This window comes from Pleurodeles waltl, chromosome 5 (genome assembly GCF_031143425.1).
Source record: "Pleurodeles waltl isolate 20211129_DDA chromosome 5, aPleWal1.hap1.20221129, whole genome shotgun sequence".
NCBI classification, from domain to species: Eukaryota; Metazoa; Chordata; class Amphibia; order Caudata; family Salamandridae; genus Pleurodeles; species Pleurodeles waltl.
The window spans coordinates 1841133600-1841156795 of record NC_090444.1 but is presented as its reverse complement, the minus strand read 5'-3'; the positions used below and the strand labels follow the sequence as shown (position 1 = coordinate 1841156795).

Below are 23196 nucleotides of genomic sequence, written 5' to 3'. Positions count from 1 at the left end.
ACAGCCAGACTCAATGAAACACCAATGACAGCACGGACAAGACCTACAAGCATGCCAACTTTGGTGGCACTGCACCCTCTTGTGGCCGAGTTGTGCCACTACCCCTGGTACTGGGCAGTGCACGTCGGACAACTGCAAAAACAGCTCACCCAGAGCTGCAACTGGACCAGGAGGAAGCCCCATTCAAGGGACTTCAGGAACACCCCGGACCTCCCACCAGAGCGCCCTTGCCCTCCTGCAAGGCCCCCAGAAGAAGTCGTACCTCTAGCTCCAAAGGATTCAGTTGCACACAGCCTCTAAGACCTCCAACTCGCCCTGCGTCTGGCCGCGATGAGCTCTACATCGCAGAACCAGCTGTGTGCCACGGGTCTCTAACCCCTTGCGACCTCAGCAGCCCAAGAGGACCCTGAAGCACCACTTTTACCTCTGCAGACCAGCTCATTTTCCAGGTGGCCCCTCCAAGAGGCTCTGTGCCTGGGCCAAGAGACTTTCCAGCAATGCTCCCACCAGAACCGGGAGCCACCCCAAACTCTCCAGCTGGCACCGGGTGCCCACCATCCTCATCGCCGATCCTGAAAAAGAAGAGACTGGTAACCCACCTGTGTGATTTTATGTGCATTTTTATAGGTGATCTTCCATTGACTCCTATGGTGCGTAATTACGCACAGAAAAATCATAACTCAAAAAGTACTTGACGTATCTTAACCATCTTGGTCTTAAAAATTATATAAAAATCCGAAGTATTTTTATAAATTTGGTCTTGAGTTATTTATTGAGTGTGTGTGGATGCCTGATTGATTCTGTGAGTACAACAAATGCTTAGCACATCTCTTGGATTAGCCCAAGTGCTCGACCAGCTACCTTAAAAATGAGAGCATTAGGTTATCTAATATTTACTTCTGGAAACCAACGTGTGATTGCCTGGACCTCTTGCACAGTGTGCCCACTTTTGTACCTTTCATAGAGGGCCAGCCTCCTACAGTGGACCCTAGATTCATCTGCAAGACTATTCTGCAAACACATCTGCGCCCTTGACATTGGAACCACTGGTGGGCTTCACCGGGAACCCAGACAAGACTGTAACTAGTAGGAGGGGTCCTACTGCAACTTTGTCCCTGTTCATTGCAAGGATTCTGCAACTTTCGTGGCCGTGCATCTTCGAGAGTCACATGGACTCTTCCTGCAATTAGGACAGCAAGAAGGAATCTACCTTGGAGTGAAGTAATCACTCCCCTGCATCAGTAAGCACCTCAATGTCAATGACCAGTTTGTGGATCCTGCTGTCCCACCGACTCCTCAAGACTCTACAACACAGGTGGTGGTTCACTGGCTCTCCAGAGGTCAGACCTGTTTTCTTTCCATCTGAGAAGTCGTTGGTCCCTCGCTGGGGCTGCTTGACTGGAACCCATGTGCGCGTGTCCACTTGCCATTGCCAAGGCTGTTTGCCTCCTCAGTCCAAAGACCTCCTAGCTTTAGGAAGCCCCAGCCTCCAGCATCACACAGTTCTAAGAACGACATCCACCCTGAAACCCCTGCGACGTGGGCATCCATCTTCGTAGTGCTGCTGAGTCCTCCCTGCGAATATCTGTGCCTGCTGCCAGAGGGTCCTCCTGGGATCTCCAACTATTCCTCCTGGTTCTCCTGCTTGATGTAGGCTGGCCCAGACTTAACTTACCGAGGTTGAGTCCCTTGGACATTGCTGGTCTCCAAGTCCTGCAACACTTCATGCAAAGCTTTCTTGCATTTGGCAAGGCTTGTTGGTGATTCTGCTGACCACTGACCCCCCCCTGCAATTCGACACATGGCATGGGATAGATTGTAGACAACTGGTAAGATATTTCTGCATCACTGACCGGGTCCACGGGTCACGACAGGACTGGACAACCGAGGTCCCCACTGACTTCAACAGGAGGTTCCAACACGACTTCAATCTTACGCACCTGGGCTCCCTAGTGTAGGTACCACACTTATTTGGGTATCCACCGGTGTGGGTACACTTGAGCCTTCCTTGTCCCAACGGGTTTCCTCTGGATCCTTTGGGAAGGGTCTTGGAACGTGAAAACTCTAACTACAACTTTCCCATGTTATCCTAAGGACGCCTGACCCGAGGTAACATCCCTGCACACGGGGGGCTCGCAAATCCTAACTTACCTTTGGTGTTTTAGTGCTTCTCCAGTCCTGAAGGTCCTTGAGTGGTAGTCTTGATTAGTTGGGACTTTAACTTCCCATTTTGTTAGTATATGGTTTGGCTCCCCCATGGGGTCTCATGGTATTTTACCCCTTTACTTACCTGTTTCTAAGTATATTTTTGTGTGTAGATATCTCCAGTTAGGAGATATACCAGAGTTAGTTTAGTACCTGTTTTGTAACAAATAATACATTCTTTTTCTAAAACTGGTGTGGTTTTTTCATGTGTGTACCTCACTCACTGATCTGTGTGGTATCTGCAATTGCTTTACACCCTCCCCGATAAGCCTTAGATGCTTCCCTAGCTACACTTTGAGAGGTCTGCTTATCTGGCACTACTTACAATATCACGAAGGGTTGCCTGTGCTTAGTACAGGTTGCCTTGCGTATAGGTGTACACCATATACTGAGCCAGTCTCCTACAGTTAGCAGCTGTGCTTCATTTGTGCCAACATTGAGGTCTGACACTTACATTCATCAATAGATGGTGGTGCTCCATAATGCATTTACTTACTAAATTGCCTGCAAAATAGATAATGATTGCAAATAATACAATACAATAATCTTAGGGGAGAGTATGTGGCCTACCTGCCAGAGCCGCTGACTATGGAGCAGGTTTGAGTCTCGGCATCGGCGCAACATCCTGTGATTCTGGGCAGATCACGTAATCTCCCTGTGACAAAATGAATGTGCCCTTGTCTAATGTAACTGATGCTATGTAAAGTGCTCCAGTAACTTTGTGTCATGTTTGCGCTGTATAAAACTGCAACAAAAATAAAAATGTAAAAAATAAATGATGTGGCATGCAACAAGACCTTCCCTGTTTCCACCATGCCCTTAAATGAGAGCCACCTCTTATGCTAATATGACGCAGGCAGTGGATGGGGGTAATTCTGCTTCCCACCTGCACCACTTTGAGCCCCCAGGGGTGAAAACACTTGTTTTCATTGATGAAGGTTCCATCTGTAGAGAATGAATAGTGTGGCAGACGGACCTAGGATACCGTTGAAGGAAAGTCCCCGCTTTCTGGCATGGTTACCCCCACTTTTTGCCTGATGTCAGTGTGCTTAGACTGTTTTCATTGGGATCCTGCTAATCAGGACCAAAGTGATTGTGCTCTCTAATCTAAATTTGGTTGTCTTGGTACTTCTTACACCCCACAATACTGATGTACCCCGTAAGTTCCTAGTAGATGGTAATTAGGTACCCAGGGCATTGGTACACCACGGGTCCACCATGGGCTGCAGCATGTATTATGCCACCCATGGGAGCCCATGCAAACTGTGTCAGCAGGCCTGCCCTTTGCAGGCTGCGTGAAAAGGTGCATGCACCCTTTCACTACAGGTCACTAAATCAGGTCGGTGTAAGTCAGCCCTATGGTAGGCCCTTTCAGTACAAAGGACAGAGTGCAGGTCCCTGTGTGCGTTGACACACCTGCATGAGCAGAGGTGCCCCTAGGAACTCCAGTCCCACATCCCTGGGCTTCATAAGTGCGGGGAAGCCATTTTGTCTATGTACTGGCCACTAGTCACTCCCTGTGTCCAGCAACATAATGGTAACTCCGAACCTGGGCAAGTTTGGTATCAAACATGTCAGAATCATACCCCAATACTGATCCCAGTGTTGGTGGCATCATTCCATGCACACTGGGGGTTCCTGAGACGATCCTCCAGTTCTGCTCCTTCCAGTCCTCCGGGGTCTGAATTTAGCCCGCGCTACTGCAACCCCTCAGACATGATTCTGCCCTCCTGCTGCTTGGCAAGTTTAAGCGGGGACAGCAGAAGAAAAGATTTCCTGTAGGAGAGGGGTGCAACCGTCACTCCTTTGCAGATAGGTGTTACTAGGCTGGGGAGGGGTAGCCTCCACACACCACAGGAATGCTTTGAAATGCACTTTTGGTGCCCTCCTTGCATAATCCGGTTTGCACCAGTCCAGGGATCACTGGTCCCTGCTCTAGCGCGAAACACACAAAGGAAAGAGAAGTGTTTACTCCCCTGTCCAGCTTCACCCCTAGGGTAGTGCCCAGAGCTCCCTCAGGTGGCCACTTGGTTCTGCCATCTTGGAACCAAGATGGGCAGAGGCCTCTGGGAGCATCTAATTGGGTAGGCCAGGTAGCTGACATCAGAGGCCCCTCCTGATAGGTGGTCACTCCAGAGAGTGACTAAATCTATTGTTTGGGTTATTTAGGGACTCCCTTGAGGGTAAGTCCCCAGGTTTGTTGTGCAAGACTCCACCAGAACGTCTCTGCAAAGACATCTTCTGCTTCTGGCCTCCGGAACTGCTGCTAGGCAACACAGGAACCAAACAAGACCGCAAAGCCTGAGAAGACTTCTCCTTGCAATATTGTTTCCACGGCTGTTGTCAGCATTCTGCAACATTTCCACAAATGTGCATCCTCTGGGGTCAGAAAGACTTCAGCTGCACCAAGAAGCAAGAAGGAATCTCTCTTAGAGTGAAGGAGTCACTCCCCTGCATCCGCAGGCACCTATGGCAATGACTTCTGGCTGTTCAGATTTTCTGTCTTCTGTCCCAGGTGGTGGTTCTGAGGGATTCCCTGGGTACTCTCTACCTTCTGTCCAACATGAGAGATGGTAAGCCTTTTCCTCTGCCACTGGGACAGAATCCCTGTGAACCGCAGCTGTTGCAACAGCCAAGGTTTGTTGACTCCTGTTCCGAGGGATCTTCAGGCTCCAAGTAGTCCTGGCCCCCAGCACTCTACTTCTGCAAGGACAGTCTCCTCTCTGCTGCACCAGTGACGTGTGACTCCTCTTCAGGTGTGCTGACTGGGCCTCACTGCGACCTACTGTGCCTGCTGCCAGTGGGTTGCGTGTGGGGCCTCTGACTGCTTCTGCTAGCTCTCCTGTCTCCTGAGGGCCAGCCCAGATTTCCCTCCAATGGTCGAGTCCCCAGCTCCATTTGCATTTGCCTGTGCTTGTTGGTGGTCCTCCTGACCACTGACCCGTCTGTAATCCGGCGACCGGTGAGGGACAGCTTGTAGGTGACTTCAGGGACGCCTCCGCAGCTCCTGCACCCTGCAGCTGTACTTCATTCATCACCGTCGATTCAGATCTCCAGCTACAGAAGGGTGGGCTTTGGCTCCTGCCCCACCTGGACACTCCTGCATGGACTGGACTCTGTCCCTTTCTTTTGCAGGTCCTCTTCACCTGGAATCCGCCCTTGGGTTCCACTGGACCGTTCCTGCTTCTGCATTCTCTAACCACGACATCCCTATGTTAGCCTACAGAAAAACCGGGTAATTTACCTCTCTGCACCTGGCTGCTGGGGATCTTCCAGGTACTTACCTTTTGGGGTTCCACTCTACCCCAGTGCTTGTCTAACTACTCCATAAACTCTGGTGGAGGACACCCGTTCGCGTTCCATTTTTTTAGTATATGGTTTGGCCTCCCTATAGGGCCCTTGCTAATTTAATGCTTTTCCTAAGTACTTACCTGTGTAACTCTTGCATTTTCATACCTCCAAAGGGAGGGATACCAATGGTAGTATAGTTTGGCGTGCCTATAATACAGTACCTTTATTGTTGCAACACTTTGTGGTTCCTTTCATGGGTGACCACTGTGGTGTTGCAAGTGGTTCACATGCCTTCTAAATAAGTCTTGGATGCTCACCACAGCTACCCTAAAGAGTCCTGGCTGTCGTGATACTGTAACACTCACTAATAGGGGTTTGCTTGGACCCAGTTTAAGGTCTACCACCATAGGTGTCCACCACACACTGGGCCAGCTTCCTACAACTGGAGCATCTGGATCCATGCCCCTGAGCCCTGCAGGTCTCTACGTCTGACTGGCAAACGAAGAGGCTCTCTTATCAGTTACTGCTGCCTGGCACTGCTTCTTTCTCAGTTGTTGAACTAATAAGGGGACTCAGACAAGCAATACAGCATCGCAGAGGTCCTGAGACAAATTGGTCATTCAGGTATGAGGAAGGTGGGTGCTTGGTGAAGGCATACATGATGTACAGTTTCCACTAGTATTTCCAGTAAAATTCCGGCTGTTTGTTACAATTATGAACATGTGTTTGGATATACATGCGGAACGCAATCTAGTTTCTAATTAAAGAATGTGCAGGTCACGTTTTTTGCAAGAAAACAGGCAGTATTGCTAAAGATGAAGAAGCAAATGCATATTTCTAAATAAGAAAATTACACAAAAAAGTAAAATGAATTCCTACAAAGCATTAATGTGTGCCTGTAAATGTGTTAAAGGGAGTACTGAGGCACTTGTATGACAGCTGTTCATTCCGGGCTAGCTAGGCTGGGCTGCTGCATGCTGCGGCTTGTCCTTTATGATACCACTCACAAAGATGCAAATCCTGGCAGCACATGGAGTGAGCACCCTCGCTTCCTGGTTCAGAGGACAATCCACTGGGCAGTGGCAGGTACCTTCTGCTGCCCTTTTAAACCAATTGTGAAAACAAATGGATTAAAAGTGTGTGCACCCAGAGTGGCGCCTGTAAAGCATTTTTAAAACTCAAATACATATTTAAGGGCCAGATGTAGCAAAGTTGGGAATTGCGACTTGCAATTTGCGAGTCAGAGCGACTCGCAAATTGCAAGTCGCAATTTCCAATGCAGAACGGTGTCTCAGACACCGTCTGCGACTCGCTATGGGGTCGCAATGACCCACCTCATTAATATTCATGAGGTGGGTCGCAAATTGCGGCCCCATAGGGAGTCCAGGCACTCGCAAACATGGAGGCCTACTGTAGTCAGCAGACCTCCATGTTCGTGACTGCTTTTAAATAAAGCAGTTTTTTTTTTTTTAAGTGTAGCCCGTTTTCCTTAAAGGAAAACGAGCTGCACATAAGAAAAAATCCGAAACCTTTAGTTTCGTTTTTTTTTTCAGGGCAGGTAGTGGTCCCTTGGACCACTACCTACCCTGAAAAAATATTTGGGGGTCCATTCACAAAGTGGAAGGGGTCCCATGGGGACCCCTTCCAATTTGCGAGTGGGTGACCATCCACTTGAAGTGGATGGTAACTGCAACTCCATTTGCGACCGCATATGCGTCGCAAATGGTATTGCATACCACTCCGAATCGCAAATAGGAAGGGAACACCCCTTCCTATTTGCGATTCTGAAATGCATATTGCGAGTCGGTACCGACTCGCAATATGCATTTCTGCATAGGGAAACGCGATTAGCGAGTCGCTGTAGGAAAGTACCATTTTGCCTGGCATGTTACCCCCATTTTTCACTGTATATATGTTGTTTTAGTTGTATGTGTCACTGGGACCCTGGTAACCCAGGGCCCCAGTGCTCATAAGTGTGCCTGAATGTGTTACCTGTGTAGTGACTAACTGTCTCACTGAGGCTCTGCTAATCAGAACCTCAGTGGTTATGCTCTCTCATTTCTTTCCAAATTGTCACTAACAGGCTAGTGACCATTTTTACCAATTTACATTGGCTTACTGGAACACCCTTATAATTCCCTAGTATATGGTACTGAGGTACCCAGGGTATTGGGGTTCCAGGAGATCCCTATGGGCTGCAGCATTTCTTTTGCCACCCATAGGGAGCTCTGACAATTCTTACACAGGCCTGCCACTGCAGCCTGAGTGAAATAACGTCCACGTTATTTCACAGCCATTTTACACTGCACTTAAGTAACTTATAAGTCACCTATATGTCTAACCTTTACCTGGTAAAGGTTAGGTGCAAAGTTACTTAGTGTGAGGGCACCCTGGCACTAGCCAAGGTGCCCCCACATTGTTCAGAGCCAATTCCCTGAACTTTGTGAGTGCGGGGACACCATTACACGCGTGCACTACATATAGGTCACTACCTATATGTAGCTTCACAATGGTAACTCCGAATATGGCCATGTAACATGTCTATGATCATGGAATTGCCCCCTCTATGCCATCCTGGCATAGTTGGCACAATCCCATGATCCCAGTGGTCTGTAGCACAGACCCTGGTACTGCCAAACTGCCCTTCCTGGGGTTTCACTGCAGCTGCAGCTGCTGCTGCTGCCAACCCCTCAGACAGGCATCTGCCCTCCTGGGGTCCAGCCAGGCCTGGCCCAGGATGGCAGAACAAAGAACTTCCTCTGAGAGAGGGTGTGACACCCTCTCCCTTTGGAAAATGGTGTGAAGGCAGGGGAGGAGTAGCCTCCCCCAGCCTCAGGAAATGCTTTGTTGGGCACAGATGTGCCCAATTCTGCATAAGCCAGTCTACACCGGTTCAGGGGACCCCTTAGCCCTGCTCTGGCGCGAAACTGGACAAAGGAAAGGGGAGTGACCACTCCCCTGACCTGCACCTCCCCTGGGAGGTGTCCAGAGCTCCTCCAGTGTGCTCCAGACCTCTGCCATCTTGGAAACAGAGGTGCCAGTGCCACCATGTGACGTCAGAGACTCCTTGTGATAGGCTCCTTCAGGTGTTAGTAGCCTATCCTCTCTCCTAGGTAGCCAAACCCTCTTTTCTGGCTATTTAGGGTCTCTGTCTCTGGGGAAATTTTAGATAACGAATGCAAGAGCTCAACGGAGTTCCTCTGCATCTCTCTCTTCACCTTCTGCCAAGGAATCGACTGCTGACCGCGCTGGAAGCCTGCAAACCTGCAACATAGTAGCAAAGACGACTACTGCAACTCTGTAACGCTGATCCTGCCGCCTTCTCGACTGTTTTCCTGCTTGTGCATGCTGTGGGGGTAGTCTGCCTCCTCTCTGCACCAGAAGCACCGAAGAAATCTCCCGTGGGTCGACGGAATCTTCCCCCTGCAACCGCAGGCACCAAAAAGCTGCATTACCGGTCCCTTGGGTCTCCTCTCAGCACGACGAGCGAGGTCCCTCGAATCCAGCGACTCTGTCCAAGTGACCCCCACAGTCCAGTGACTCTTCAGTCCAAGTTTGGTGGAGGTAAGTCCTTGCCTCACCTTGCTGGGCTGCAGTGCTGGGAACCGCGACTTTTGCAGCTACTCCGGCCCCTGTGCACTTCCGGCGGAAATCCTTTGTGCACAGCCAAGCCTGGGTCCACGGCACTCTAACCTGCATTGCACGACTTTCTAAGTTGGTCTCCGGCGACGTGGGACTCCTTTGTGCGACTTCGGGTGAGCACCGTTTCACGCATCCTCGTAGTGCCTGTTTCTGGCACTTCTCCGGGTGCTACCTGCTGCTGAGAGGGCTCCTTGTCTTGCTCAACGTCCCCTCTCTCTCCTGGTCCAATTTGCGACCTCCTGGTCCCTCCAGGGCCACAGCAGCGTCCAAAAACGCTAACCGCACGATTTGCAGCTAGCAAGGCTTGTTGGCGTTCTTTCGGCGGGAAAACACTTCTGCACGACTCTCCACGGCGAGAGGGATCCATCCACCAAAGGGGAAGTCTCTAGCCCTTTTTCGTTCCTGCAGAAACCTCAGCTTCTTCTGTCCAGTAGAAGCTTCTTTACATCCACAGCTGGCATTTCCTGGGCATATGCCCATCTCTGACTTGCTTGTGACTTTTGGACTTGGTCCCCGTGTTCCACAGGTACCCTAGATTGGAAATCCACAGTTGTTGCATTGTTGGTTTGTGTCTTTCCTGCATTATTCCTCTAACACGACTTCTTTGTCCTTAGGGGAACTTTAGTGCACTTTGCACTTACTTTTCAGGGTCTTGGGGAGGGTTATTTTTCTAACTCTCACTATTTTCTAATAGTCCCAGCGACCCTCTACAAGGTCACATAGGTTTGGGGTCCATTCGTGGTTCGCATTCCACTTTTGGAGTATATGGTTTGTGTTGCCCCTATCCCTATGTTTCCCCATTGCATCCTATTGTAACTATACATTGTTTGCACTGTTTTCTAAGACTATACTGCATATTTTTGCTATTGTGTATATATATCTTGTGTATATTTCCTATCCTCTCACTGAGGGAACACTCTAAGATACTTTGGCATATTGTCATAAAAATAAAGTACCTTTATTTTTAGTATAACTGTGTATTGTGTTTTCTTATGATATTGTGCATATGACACTAAGTGGTACTGTAGTAGCTTCACACGTCTCCTAGTTCAGCCTAAGCTGCTCTGCTAAGCTACCATTATCTATCAGCCTAAGCTGCTAGACACCCTATACACTAATAAGGGATAACTGGGCCTGGTGCAAGGTGCAAGTACCCCTTGGTACTCACTACAAGCCAGTCCAGCCTCCTACATTGGTTGTGCAGTGGTGGGATAAGTGCTTTGAGACTACTTACCACTCTTGTCATTGTACTTTTCATAAGAGAAAAATATACAAAACAAGGTCAGTCTATATACACATAGCCAAAAAGTTTTGCATTTCCTCTTTTCACTCTTTTTTAAGTGCTGAAAAGTACTTCTAACTTTCTAAAAAGTTCTAAAAAGTTTTACAAGTTTTTTTCTCCGTCTTTCTAAAAGCACTGACAAACTTTTTTATCTTTTTCTATCACTTTAACTCTCTCTAAAAATGTCTGGCACAGGCCAAAATGTTGATCTGTCCAAACTTGCATATGACCACCTTAGCTGGAAAGGAGCAAGGAGTCTCTGTGTAGAGAGAGGTTTGAGTGTAGGGAAGAATCCTTCCTTGGAACTGTTACTTAACATGCTTAGAGAACAGGATAAGGCTAGAAGTGCCCCATCTGTTGAAAAAGTAGCTAATGGTTCTCAATCTGATCCAGGGACTCCCCCAGGAAAAGATTCAGGAAAGAAACTTCCTAGCCTGCCCATTACTAGACAGTCTAGCATAGTTGGTAATGATGATGAGCCACACCATATAAATAGTGTTGTCTCACATCATAGCAAAAGCATTTATTCTCACCATACTGGTAGGGATGTTTCTGTTAGCCAAGCTGTTAGGGTGGCTTCTGTAAGGGACAGGTCTCCTTCTGTCCATTCTCACCATACTTCTGTTTCAAGGCATGTCCCTCCCACCCACCCTGATGACAGATTGTTAGAAAGGGAGCTCAATAGATTGAGAGTGGAACAAACCAGACTGAAGCTCAAGAAGCAACAGCTGGATTTGGATAGACAGACTTTAGAAGTAGAGAAGGAGAGACAGAAACTGGGTTTAGAAACCCATGGTGGCAGCAGCAGTATTCCCCATAGTCATCCTGCAAAAGAGCATGATTCCAGGAATCTGCACAAGATAGTTCCCCCTTATAAGGAGGGGGATGACATTAACAAGTGGTTTGCTGCACTTGAGAGGGCCTGTGTTGTACAGGATGTCCCTCAAAGGCAGTGGGCTGCTATCCTATGGCTATCATTTAGTGGAAAAGGTAGGGATAGGCTCCTTACTGTGAAAGAAAATGATGCTAATAATTTCCAAGTTCTTAAGAATGCACTCCTGGATGGTTATGGCTTAACCACTGAACAATACAGGATAAAGTTCAGAGAGACCAAAAAGGAGTCTTCACAAGACTGGGTTGATTTCATTGACCATTCAGTGAAGGCCTTGGAGGGGTGGTTACATGGCAGTAAAGTTACTGATTATGACAGCCTGTATAACTTGATCCTGAGAGAGCATATTCTTAATAATTGTGTGTCTGATTTGTTGCACCAGTACTTGGTGGACTCTGATCTGACCTCTCCCCAAGAATTGGGAAAGAAGGCAGACAAATGGGTCAGAACAAGGGTGAACAGAAAAGTTCATACAGGGGGTGACAAAGATGGCAACAAAAAAAAGGATGGTAAGTCTTCTGACAAGGGTGGGGACAAATCTAAAAATGAGTCTTCATCAGGCCCACAAAAACACTCTGGTGGGGGTGGTGGCCCCAAATCCTCTTTTAATCAGAACAAGGAAAAGAAACCATGGTGCTATTTATGTAAAATAAAAGGCCATTGGACAACAGATCCCAGTTGTCCAAAGAAAGGCACCAAGCCTCCCACCACTACAACCCCTACTGCTACCCCTAGTGTCCCTACTAATAGCAGTGGTGGTGGGAGCAAACCTACTAATAGCCAATCCAAGGGAGTAGCTGGGCTCACTATTGGTAACTTAGTTGGGGTTGGCCTTGTTAGGGAGGCCACAGAGGCTGTGTTAGTCTCTGAGGGGGCTATTGATTTAGCCACCTTAGTTGCTTGTCCCCTTAATATGGATAAGTACAAGCAGCTACCCCTAATAAATGGTGTTGAGGTTCAGGCCTACAGGGACACTGGTGCCAGTGTGACTATGGTCATAGAGAAACTGGTCCACCCTGAACAACACCTACTTGGCCACCAGTACCAAGTAACCGATGCTCACAACAACACACTTAGCCACCCCATGGCTGTTGTTAATCTCAACTGGGGGGGGTTACTGGTCCAAAGAAAGTTGTGGTAGCCACAGATTTACCTGTAGACTGTCTACTAGGAAATTATTTCGAGACATCAGCTTGGTCAGATGTGGAGTTGGAGGCCCATGCAGCAATGCTGGGCATCCCAGGGCATATTTTTGCTTTGACAAGGGCTCAGGCCAAAAAGCAAAAAGGACAGGGAAGCTTGGATCCTGGAACAATGGACCAAGTGCTCCCTAAAGCTAGGGCTAGTAGAAGCAAACCACTTCCTACTATCCCTCCCTCTACAGTGGATTCAACTTCTGAGGAAGAAGAATTCCCTCCCTGTGCAGAACCTACACCAGAGGAGCTGGAAGCAGACACTGCTGAGCTTTTGGGTGAAGGGGGGCCTGCCAGAGAGGAGCTGAGTGTGGCACAGCAAACCTGTCCCACATTAGAGGGTCTAAGACAGCAAGCTGTCAAACAAGCTAATGGGGATGTCAGTGACTCTCACAGAGTTTACTAGGAGGACAACCTCTTGTACACTGAGCATAGGGATCCTAAACCTGGAGCTGCCAGGAGATTAGTGATTCCTCAGGAGTACAGAAAGTTCCTCCTAACCCTGGCACATGACATTCCCCTAGCTGGGCATCTAGGACAAATGAAAACTTGGGACAGGCTTGTTCCCCTGTTTTATTGGCCTAGAATGTCTGAGGACACAAAGGAATTTTGTAAGTCCTGTGAAACCTGTCAAGCCAGTGGCAAGACAGGTGGCACCCCAAAGGCACCCCTTATTCCACTGCCTGTGGTTGGGGTTCCCTTTGAAAGGGTAGGGGTTGACATAGTTGGCCCCCTTGACCCTCCTACTGCTTCAGGCAATAGATTCATCTTAGTGGTAGTGGACCATGCCACAAGATATCCTGAAGCTATTCCTTTAAGGACCACTACAGCACCTGCAGTGGCAAAGGCCCTCCTGGGAATATTTTCCAGGGTGGGCTTCCCAAAGGAAGTAGTATCAGACAGGGGAAGCAATTTCATGTCTGCATACTTAAAGGCCATGTGGAAGGAGTGTGGTGTAACGTACAAGTTCACAACACCCTATCATCCACAAACAAATGGACTGGTGGAGAGATTTAATAAAACTCTCAAAGGCATGATTATGGGTCTCCCTGAAAAACTCCGCAGGAGATGGGATGTCCTTCTACCATGCCTCCTTTTTGCCTACAGGGAGGTACCCCAGAAAGGAGTGGGCTTCAGCCCCTTTGAACTTCTTTTTGGACACCCTGTTAGGGGTCCACTCACACTTGTAAAGGAGGGTTGGGAACAACCTTTAAAAGCTCCTAAACAGGATATTGTAGATTATGTACTTGGCCTCAGATCAAGGATGGCTGAGTACATGAAAAAGGCCAGTAAAAACCTTCAGGCCAGCCAAGAGCTCCAGAAGCAATGGCATGATCAGAAGGCTGTTTTGTTTCAGTACCAACCAGGGCAGAAAGTGTGGGTCTTGGAGCCTGTGGCCCCAAGAGCACTCCAAGATAAATGGAGTGGTCCCCACACAATTGTTGAAAAGAAGGGAGAAGTCACCTATTTAGTTGACTTAGGCACTGCCAGGAGTCCCCTTAGGGTGCTCCATGTCAACCGCCTGAAACCCTACTATGACAGGGCTGATCTCACCCTGCTCATGGCAACTGATGAAGGACAGGAAGAAGACAGTGATCCTCTACCTGATCTCTTCTCTTCCACAGAACAAGATGCTCTTGTGGAAGGTATAGTTTTGGCTGACTGTCTTACTGCTGAGCAGAAAGACAATTGCATAAATCTCCTAGATCAATTCTCTGAACTCTTCTCTACTGTGCCAGGTACCACTTCTTGGTGTGAGCACACTATAGATACTGGAGACAGCTTGCCTGTCAAAAGTAAGATCTATAGGCAGCCTGACCATGTCAGGGACTGCATAAAGCAAGAGGTCCAGAAAATGTTAGAACTAGGAGTGGTTGAGCACTCTGACAGTCCATGGGCTTCTCCTGTAGTACTGGTACCAAAACCCCATTCCAAAAATGGAAAGAAGGAAATGCGGTTTTGTGTAGACTATAGAGGTCTCAACTTAGTAACCAAAACTGATGCTCACCCTATACCCAGGGCAGATGAGCTCATAGATACACTGGCATCTGCCAAGTATCTAAGCACTTTTGACTTGACTGCAGGGTATTGGCAGATCAAATTGTCAGAAGATGCTAAACCTAAGACTGCATTTTCAACCATTGGAGGACATTACCAGTTTACTGTAATGCCTTTTGGTTTGAAAAATGCACCTGCCACTTTTCAGAGGTTGGTGAACACAGTCCTGCAAGGGCTGGAAGCTTTCAGTGCAGCATATTTGGACGATATAGCTGTCTTTAGCTCCAGCTGGGATGATCACCTGGTCCACCTATGGAAAGTTTTGGAGGCCCTGCAAAAGGCAGGCCTCACTATCAAGGCTTCAAAGTGCCAGATAGGGCAGGGTAAGGTGGTTTATCTGGGACACCTTGTTGGTGGGGAACAGATTGCACCACTTCAGGGGAAAATCCAAACAATTATTGATTGGGTTCCCCCTACCACTGAGACTCAGGTGAGAGCCTTCCTAGGCCTCACTGGGTATTACAGGAGGTTCATTAAGAACTATGGCTCCATTGCAGCCCCTCTTAATGACCTCACATCCAAGAAAATGCCTAAAAAGGTATTATGGACAGCAAACTGTCAGAAAGCTTTTGAGGACCTGAAGCAGGCCATGTGCTCTGCACCTGTACTGAAAAGCCCTTGTTACTCTAAAAAATTCTATGTCCAAACTGATGCATCTGAATTAGGAGTAGGGGCAGTCCTATCACAACTTAATTCTGAGGGCCAGGATCAACCTGTTGCTTTTATTAGTAGGAGGTTGACCCCTAGAGAAAAGCGTTGGTCTGCCATTGAGAGGGAGGCCTTTGCTGTGGTCTGGGCACTGAAGAAGTTGAGGCCATACCTGTTTGGCACTCACTTCATTGTTCAGACAGACCACAAACCTCTACTTTGGCTAAAACAAACGAAAGGTGAAAATCCTAAATTGTTGAGGTGGTCCATATCCCTACAGGGAATGGACTATACAGTGGAACATAGACCTGGGAGTAGCCACTCCAATGCAGATGGACTCTCCAGATATTTCCACTTAGACAATGAAGACTCATCAGGTCATGGCTAGTCTTATTGTCCTTCGTTTGGGGGGGGGGGTTGTGTAGGAAAGTACCATCTTGCCTGGCATGTTACCCCCATTTTTCACTGTATATATGTTGTTTTAGTTGTATGTGTCACTGGGACCCTGCTGCATGCTGCGGCTTGTCCTTTATGATACCACTCACAAAGATGCAAATCCTGGCAGCACATGGAGTGAGCACCCTCGCTTCCTGGTTCAGAGGACAATCCACTGGGCAGTGGCAGGTACCTTCTGCTGCCCTTTTAAACCAATTGTGAAAACAAATGGATTAAAAGTGTGTGCACCCAGAGTGGCGCCTGTAAAGCATTTTTAAAACTCAAATACATATTTAAGGGCCAGATGTAGCAAAGTTGGGAATTGCGACTTGCAATTTGCGAGTCAGAGCGACTCGCAAATTGCAAGTCGCAATTTCCAATGCAGAACGGTGTCTCAGACACCGTCTGCGACTCGCTATGGGGTCGCAATGACCCACCTCATTAATATTCATGAGGTGGGTCGCAAATTGCGGCCCCATAGCGAGTCCAGGCACTCGCAAACATGGAGGCCTACTGTAGTCAGCAGACCTCCATGTTCGTGACTGCTTTTAAATAAAGCAGTTTTTTTTTTTTTAAGTGTAGCCCGTTTTCCTTAAAGGAAAACGAGCTGCACATAAGAAAAAATCTGAAACCTTTAGTTTCGTTTTTTTTTTCAGGGCAGGTAGTGGTCCCTTGGACCACTACCTACCCTGAAAAAATATTTGGGGGTCCATTCACAAAGTGGAAGGGGTCCCATGGGGACCCCTTCCAATTTGCGAGTGGGTGACCATCCACTTGAAGTGGATGGTAACTGCAACTCCATTTGCAACCGCATATGCGTCGCAAATGGTATTGCATACCACTCCGAATCGCAAATAGGAAGGGAACACCCCTTCCTATTTGCGATTCTGAAATGCATATTGCGAGTCGGTACCGACTCGCAATATGCATTTCTGCATAGGGAAACGCGATTAGCGAGTCGCTGTAGGAAAGTACCATCTTGCCTGGCATGTTACCCCCATTTTTCACTGTATATATGTTGTTTTAGTTGTATGTGTCACTGGGACCCTGGTAACACAGGGCCCCAGTGCTCATAAGTGTGCCTGAATGTGTTACCTGTGTAGTGACTAACTGTCTCACTGAGGCTCTGCTAATCAGAACCTCAGTGGTTATGCTCTCTCATTTCTTTCCAAATTGTCACTAACAGGCTAGTGACCATTTTTACCAATTTACATTGGCTTACTGGAACACCCTTATAATTCCCTAGTATATGGTACTGAGGTACCCAGGGTATTGGGGTTCCAGGAGATCCCTATGGGCTGCAGCATTTCTTTTGCCACCCATAGGGAGCTCTGACAATTCTTACACAGGCCTGCCACTGCAGCCTGAGTGAAATAACGTCCACGTTATTTCACAGCCATTTTACACTGCACTTAAGTAACTTATAAGTCACCTATATGTCTAAACTTTACCTGGTAAAGGTTAGGTGCAAAGTTACTTAGTGTGAGGGCACCCTGGCACTAGCCAAGGTGCCCCCACATTGTTCAGAGCCAATTCCCTGTACTTTGTGAGTGCGGGGACACCATTACACGCGTGCACTACATATAGGTCACTACCTATATGTAGCTTCACAATGGTAACTCCGAATATGGCCATGTAACATGTCTATGATCATGGAATTGCCCTCTCTATGCCATCCTGGCTTGTAGTGAGTACCTAGGGGTACTTACACCTTGCACCAGGCTCAGTTATCCCTTATTAGTGTATAGGGTGTCTAGCAGCATAGGCTGATAGATAATGGTAGCTTAGCAGAGCAGCTTAGGCTGAACTAGGAGACGAGTGAAGCTCCTACAGTACCACTAGTGTCACTTGCACAATATCATAAGAAAACACAATACACGGATATACTAAAAATAAAGGTACTTTATTTTTATGACAATATGCCAAAGTATCTCAGAGTGTACCCTCAGAATGAGGATAGCAAATATACACAAGATATATGTACACAATACCAAAAATATGCAGTATAGTCTTAGAAAACAGTGCAAACAATGTATACTTACAATAGGATGCAATGGGGACACATAGGAATAGGGGCAACACAAACCATACACTCCAAAAGTGGAATACGAACCACGAATGGACCCCAAACCTATGTGACCTTGTAGAGGGTCGCTGGGACTATTAGAAAATAGTGAGGGTTAGAAAAATAGCCCACCCCAAGACCCTGAAAAGTGAGTGCAAAGTGCACTAAAGTTCCCCAAAGGACATAGAAGTCGTGATAGGGGAATACTGCAGGAAAGACACAAACCAGCAATGCAACAACTATGGATTTCCAGTCGAGGGTACCTGTGGAACAAGGGGACCAAGTCCGAAAGTCACAAGCAAGTCGGAGATGGGCAGATGCCCAGGAAATGCCAGCTGTGGGTGCAAAGAAGCTGCTACTGGACAGTAGAAGCTGAGGATTCTGCAGGAATGACAAGGGCTAGAGACTTCCCCTTTGGAGGATGGATCCCAAACGCCGTGGAGAGTCGTGCAAAAGTATTTTCCCGCCGAAAGACCGCCAACAAGCCTTGCTAGCTGCAAATCGTGCGGTTAGGGTTTTTGGATGCTGCTGTGGCCCAGGAGGGACCAGGATGTCGCCAATTGCGTCTGGGGACAGAGGGGGAGTCGGGCAAGACAAGGAGCCCTCTCAGAAGCAGGCAGCACCCGGAGAAGTGCCGGAACAGGCACTACGAAGAAGAGTGAAACGGTGCTCACCGGAAGTTGCACAAAGGAGTCCCACGTCGCCAGAGGGCCACTTAGAAAGTCGTGCAATGCAGGTTAGAGTGCCGTGGACCCAGGCTTGGCTGTGCACAAAGGATTTCCGCCGGAAGTGCACAGAGGCCGGAGTAGCTGCAAAAGTCACGGTTCCCAGCAATGCAGTCTGGCGAGGGGAGGCAAGGACTTACCTCCACCAAACTTGGACTGAAGAGTCACTGGACTGTGGGAGTCACTTGGACACAGTTGCTGGATTCAAGGGACCTCGCTCGTCGTGCTGAGAGGAGACCCAGGGGACCGGTAATGCAGTTCTTTGGTGCCTGCGGTAGCAGGGGGACGATTCCGTCGACCTACGGGAGATTTCTTCGGAGCTTCTAGTGCAGAGAGGAGGCAGACTACCCCCACAGCATGCACCACCAGGAAAACAGTCGAGAAGGCGGCAGGATCAGCGTTACAGAGTTGCAGTAGTCGTCTTTGCTACTTTGTTGCAGTTTTGCAGGCTTCCAGCGCGGTCAGCAGTCGATTCCTTGGCAGAAGGTGAAGAGAGAGATGCAGAGGAACTCTGATGAGCTCTTGCATTCGTTATCTAAAGAATCCCCAGAGACAGAGACCATAAATAGCCAGAAAAGAGGGTTTGGCTACCTAGGAGAGAGGATACGCTAGCAACACCTGAAGGAGCCTATCAGAAGGAGTCTCTGACGTCACCTGGTGGCACCGGCCACTCAGAGCAGTCCAGTGTGCCAGCAGCACCTCTGTTTCCAAGATGGCAGAGGTCTGGAGCACACTGGAGGAGCTCTGGACACCTCCCAGGGGAGGTGCAGGTCAGGGGAGTGGTCACTCCCCTTTCCTTTGTCCAGTTTCGCGCCAGAGCAGGGCTAAGGGGTCCCTGAACCGGTGTAGACTGGCTTATGCAGAAATGGGCACCATGTGTGCCAATGAAAGCATTTCCAGAGGCTGGGGGAGGCTACTCCTCCCCTGCCTTCACACCATTTTCCAAAGGGAGAGGGTGTAACACCCTCTCTCAGAAGAAGTCCTTTGTTCTGCCATCCTGGGCCAGGCCTGGCTGGACCCCAGGAGGGCAGAACCCTGTCTGAGGGGTTGGCAGCAGCAGCAGCTGCAGTAAAACCCCTGAAAAGGCAGTTTGGCAGTACCAGGGTCTGTGCTACAGACCACTGGGATCATGGGATTGGGCCAACTATGCCAGGATGGTATAGAGGGGGCAATTCCATGATCATAGACATGTTACATGGCCATATTCGGAGTTACCATTGTGAAGCTACATATAGGTAGTGACCTATATGTAGTGCACGCGTGTAATGGTGTCCCCGCACTCACAAAGTCCGGGGAATTTGCCCTGAACAATGTGGGGGCACCTTGACTAGTGCCAGGGTGCCCTCACACTAAGTAACTTTGCACCTAACCTTTACCAGGTAAAGGTTAGACATATAGGTGACTTATAAGTTACTTAAGTGCAGTGGTAAATGGCTGTGAAATAACGTGGACGTTATTTCACTCAGGCTGCAGTGGCAGGCCTGTGTAAGAATTGTCAGAGCTCCCTATGGGTGGCAAAAGAAATGCTGCAGCCCATAGGGATCTCCTGGAACCCCAATACCCTGGGTACCTCAGTACCATATACTAGGGAATTATAAGGGTGTTCCAGTAAGCCAATGTAAATTGGTAAAATTGGTCACTAGCCTGTTAGTGACAATTTGAAAGAAATGAGAGAGCATAACCACTGAGGTTCTGGATAGCAGAGCCTCAGTGAGACAGTTAGTCACTACACAGGTAACACATTCAGGCCCACTTATGAGCACTGGGGCCCTGGCTGGCAGGGTCCCAGTGACACATACAACTAAAACAACATATATACAGTGAAAAATGGGGGTAACATGCCAGGCAAGATGATACTTTCCTACAGTAACATAGCATTCCATCATCCATCCGCACAGGAAGTAAAATCAATGGATTTCTCATTATCTATGTGCACAGGAAGTGACATCACTGGATTTCCCATCACCCATCGGCACAGGAAGCTGCATAACTGTTTTTCTCTCAAAAAAGTATTTAAAAGAAGAAGCCAAGCAAGATGACTCATTTCCATCAGCAGAGGAAGTGAGATCTCTGGATTCCCCATTTTACATCTGCACAGGAAGTGAATCAGTGTATTTCCTCTCGTCCATCAGCACAGGAAGTGACATCACATGATTTCTCATCATCCATCTGCACAGAAAGTGATATCACTGGTTTCCCACAAAACCTGTTTTTAAAAGAAGCAGATAAGGAAGACAACTCATTTCCATAATCGATCTGCACATGAAGTGACATCACTGGATTTCCCATCATCCAGCTACAGAGGAAGTGACATCACTCCTCCCCACTCCAAGGACCTACTTAAAAGTGGTCACAGCTTGAGCGCACCGCTGGTATGCAGAAGTCATGCCTAAGGCAAGCCCATCTGCACCCATCCTCGCTTGGACAGTGACCAGTGCCAAGAACCCTGGTCCTCCCCTCTAGCGCCGCTACCCCACTGCAACTTTCTGCATCCTCAACCCCGGCTGCTGTTCCATCTGATGCTGCCTTGCCACACCACAGAACACCGAGGGAGTGTCCTTCTGCACTGCCTGCAAATCTGCATGCACTCACCACAACCTACACTCACCGCACCTTCACCTACGCTCTCCACAACTGCACTGAGAGCTTCCAACACCCCACTCTCCATTCTCACCTACTTCTGCAACCACCCACACAACACCCTGAACTCACATGCATGCTTCTCAACACATGCTCACTGTCCAAAAAACAATCATACAAAGAGCTTTTCTGAGTCCTTATCATTGGTGACTACGGATTGGTCCAAGAAAACTGGCCTTTTCATTTGATGGCCAATTCAATATTGCAAAATATTGTGCAACTCAACAATACCTGTACAACTGAATGCAGGAATGCAACAGTATAAAGCAAAGGTTTCCACATGGGCAGATTGCTGACATCTAGCATATCTTGACTGATTCCTGCAAACGTTCTCTTCAAACCAGCACGCATTCCCTGAGGAGGCTCATTTGTAAACTTTATAGAAATCTGTTGAAACAAAAAAAAGAGCAATGTATTATTTTAAAGAAACAATTGAAATAAAATATGCACTGCATAATGCTGGACACTGAATGGAGTCAGATATTTGCTGGTACAGTGAACCTGATTTATTCTTCAAGAATTCATAGGTAATCAACCACCAGCTATAGTGCTTCTTGACATCAAGACATGGAATGCCCACTGCAAAATACTTTCAATTATTTATTTAGAACACCAAGAGCTATCATGGCATAGAGGCACTCAGAACGCAGAAAAAGCATCAGCCAGGCCAATAAATCATGTTTTGTTGAAATACACACTACCTAATCCAATAGGTCTAGCTTGTAACTGAAAGTAAATTAATATATTTCAACCTTGCTAATACTTGACATTAGAGATCCCTTCAATGATAAACAACCTTAGGTAGGTAACAGACGTCCCTGGAACTAGACACAAATCCTTTCTAAAGCAGGCTCCCTGGAGTGATCACAAATCCTTGTTTTCTGTAGCAGGTTGCAGAATCTTTAGTCATTGTAAGAACAAACATAGTAGTACCTTTAGTTGTTACTAGACGGTCTAGGTATCACTTATAAATATTTTCTGAAGAAGGGTGCGGTACTTAAGGCAGTTCATAGAGATGCCCAGAGATGCTCAGATATATGACCTTGTTTTAACAAGGCTGCAATACCAGAGGTTGTTACTGAAGGTGCTTGGAGGCAGACATAAAGGTCCTCATTTTGACCCTGGAGGTCTTTTGACCGCCAGGGATAATGTGGCAGTGTCACCGGCAACAGGCTGGTGGTGTAAACCGCCACATTAAGAGGGTAGCGGGTTGGCTGCAGCCAACCCGCAACATCACCACTCATACCGCCATGGCGGTATGAATTGTCGAGCCGGAGATGTGCATTTTCGACCCAGCGGTCCACAGATGACTGCCAGCAGTACAATGAGCCGGCCTACCACCATGGTTTTCGCAGTGGTACCACTGCCACAAAAACCATGGGGGTAGGGCTACCGGTGACAGGTAATTTGTTCCCTGTCAACGGTAGGAGGCTCCCCCACACCCCCAGCAATCACCTAATCACCCTACCCCACACCCAACACCCTCCACCCCCCCAGAATCACATCACCCCCCCAACCCCTTGCCCCCCCTAGAATCACAGCGCCCCCCCAAAGCCCCCTGGAATCACAGCACCCCCAACCCCCCACACCCACGCCCCTCCCCGTAATCATGCACACACAACGCACCACACATGCACCCATGCATCATCACTTCCATTCACGCATTCACCTTCACTCATCCATAAACACATTTACTCACATGCATACACACTGACATGCATACACACTCACTATAACATTCATACACGCATTCACTCACACGCATACAACCACGCATACACCACAACACTCAGACGCATACACACATGCACACACACATTCATACACACATGCAGACACCACACACTCACACACAACACCCACCCATAACCCCTCCCCTGACGGACACCTGACTTACCTTGTCCAGCGAGGAGGTCGTCTGGCGGGGAACTGGAAGTGGCGCTGCTACCGCCAGCAGTGCTCCGCCAGCAGGACACCACCAGGCCGTCTGTTTGGCCAAAATACAGCTGGCGGCATCCGACTGGTGGGGCGGTGCAGGTTGTAGCACCTCCCAGGCACCTTGTCCACCAGCATGGCTACTGCCGTATGTCCGCCATAAATGTGGCGGGAATCTGGCAGTA

The 23196-nt window shown here is 48.3% G+C and overlaps 1 protein-coding gene across 1 annotated transcript in view; it reads right to left on the bottom strand.

The window, feature by feature from the left end:
- The window catches only part of DNAH8 (dynein axonemal heavy chain 8), a 9979189-nt gene that overhangs the window by 713743 nt on the left and 9242250 nt on the right, over positions 1-23196 (bottom strand). Inside the window, exon 82 of the mRNA XM_069236651.1 lies at positions 21308-21463. Within this exon, the coding sequence (XP_069092752.1) occupies positions 21308-21463 (156 nt within the window). The remainder of the gene's footprint in view (positions 1-21307; positions 21464-23196) is intronic.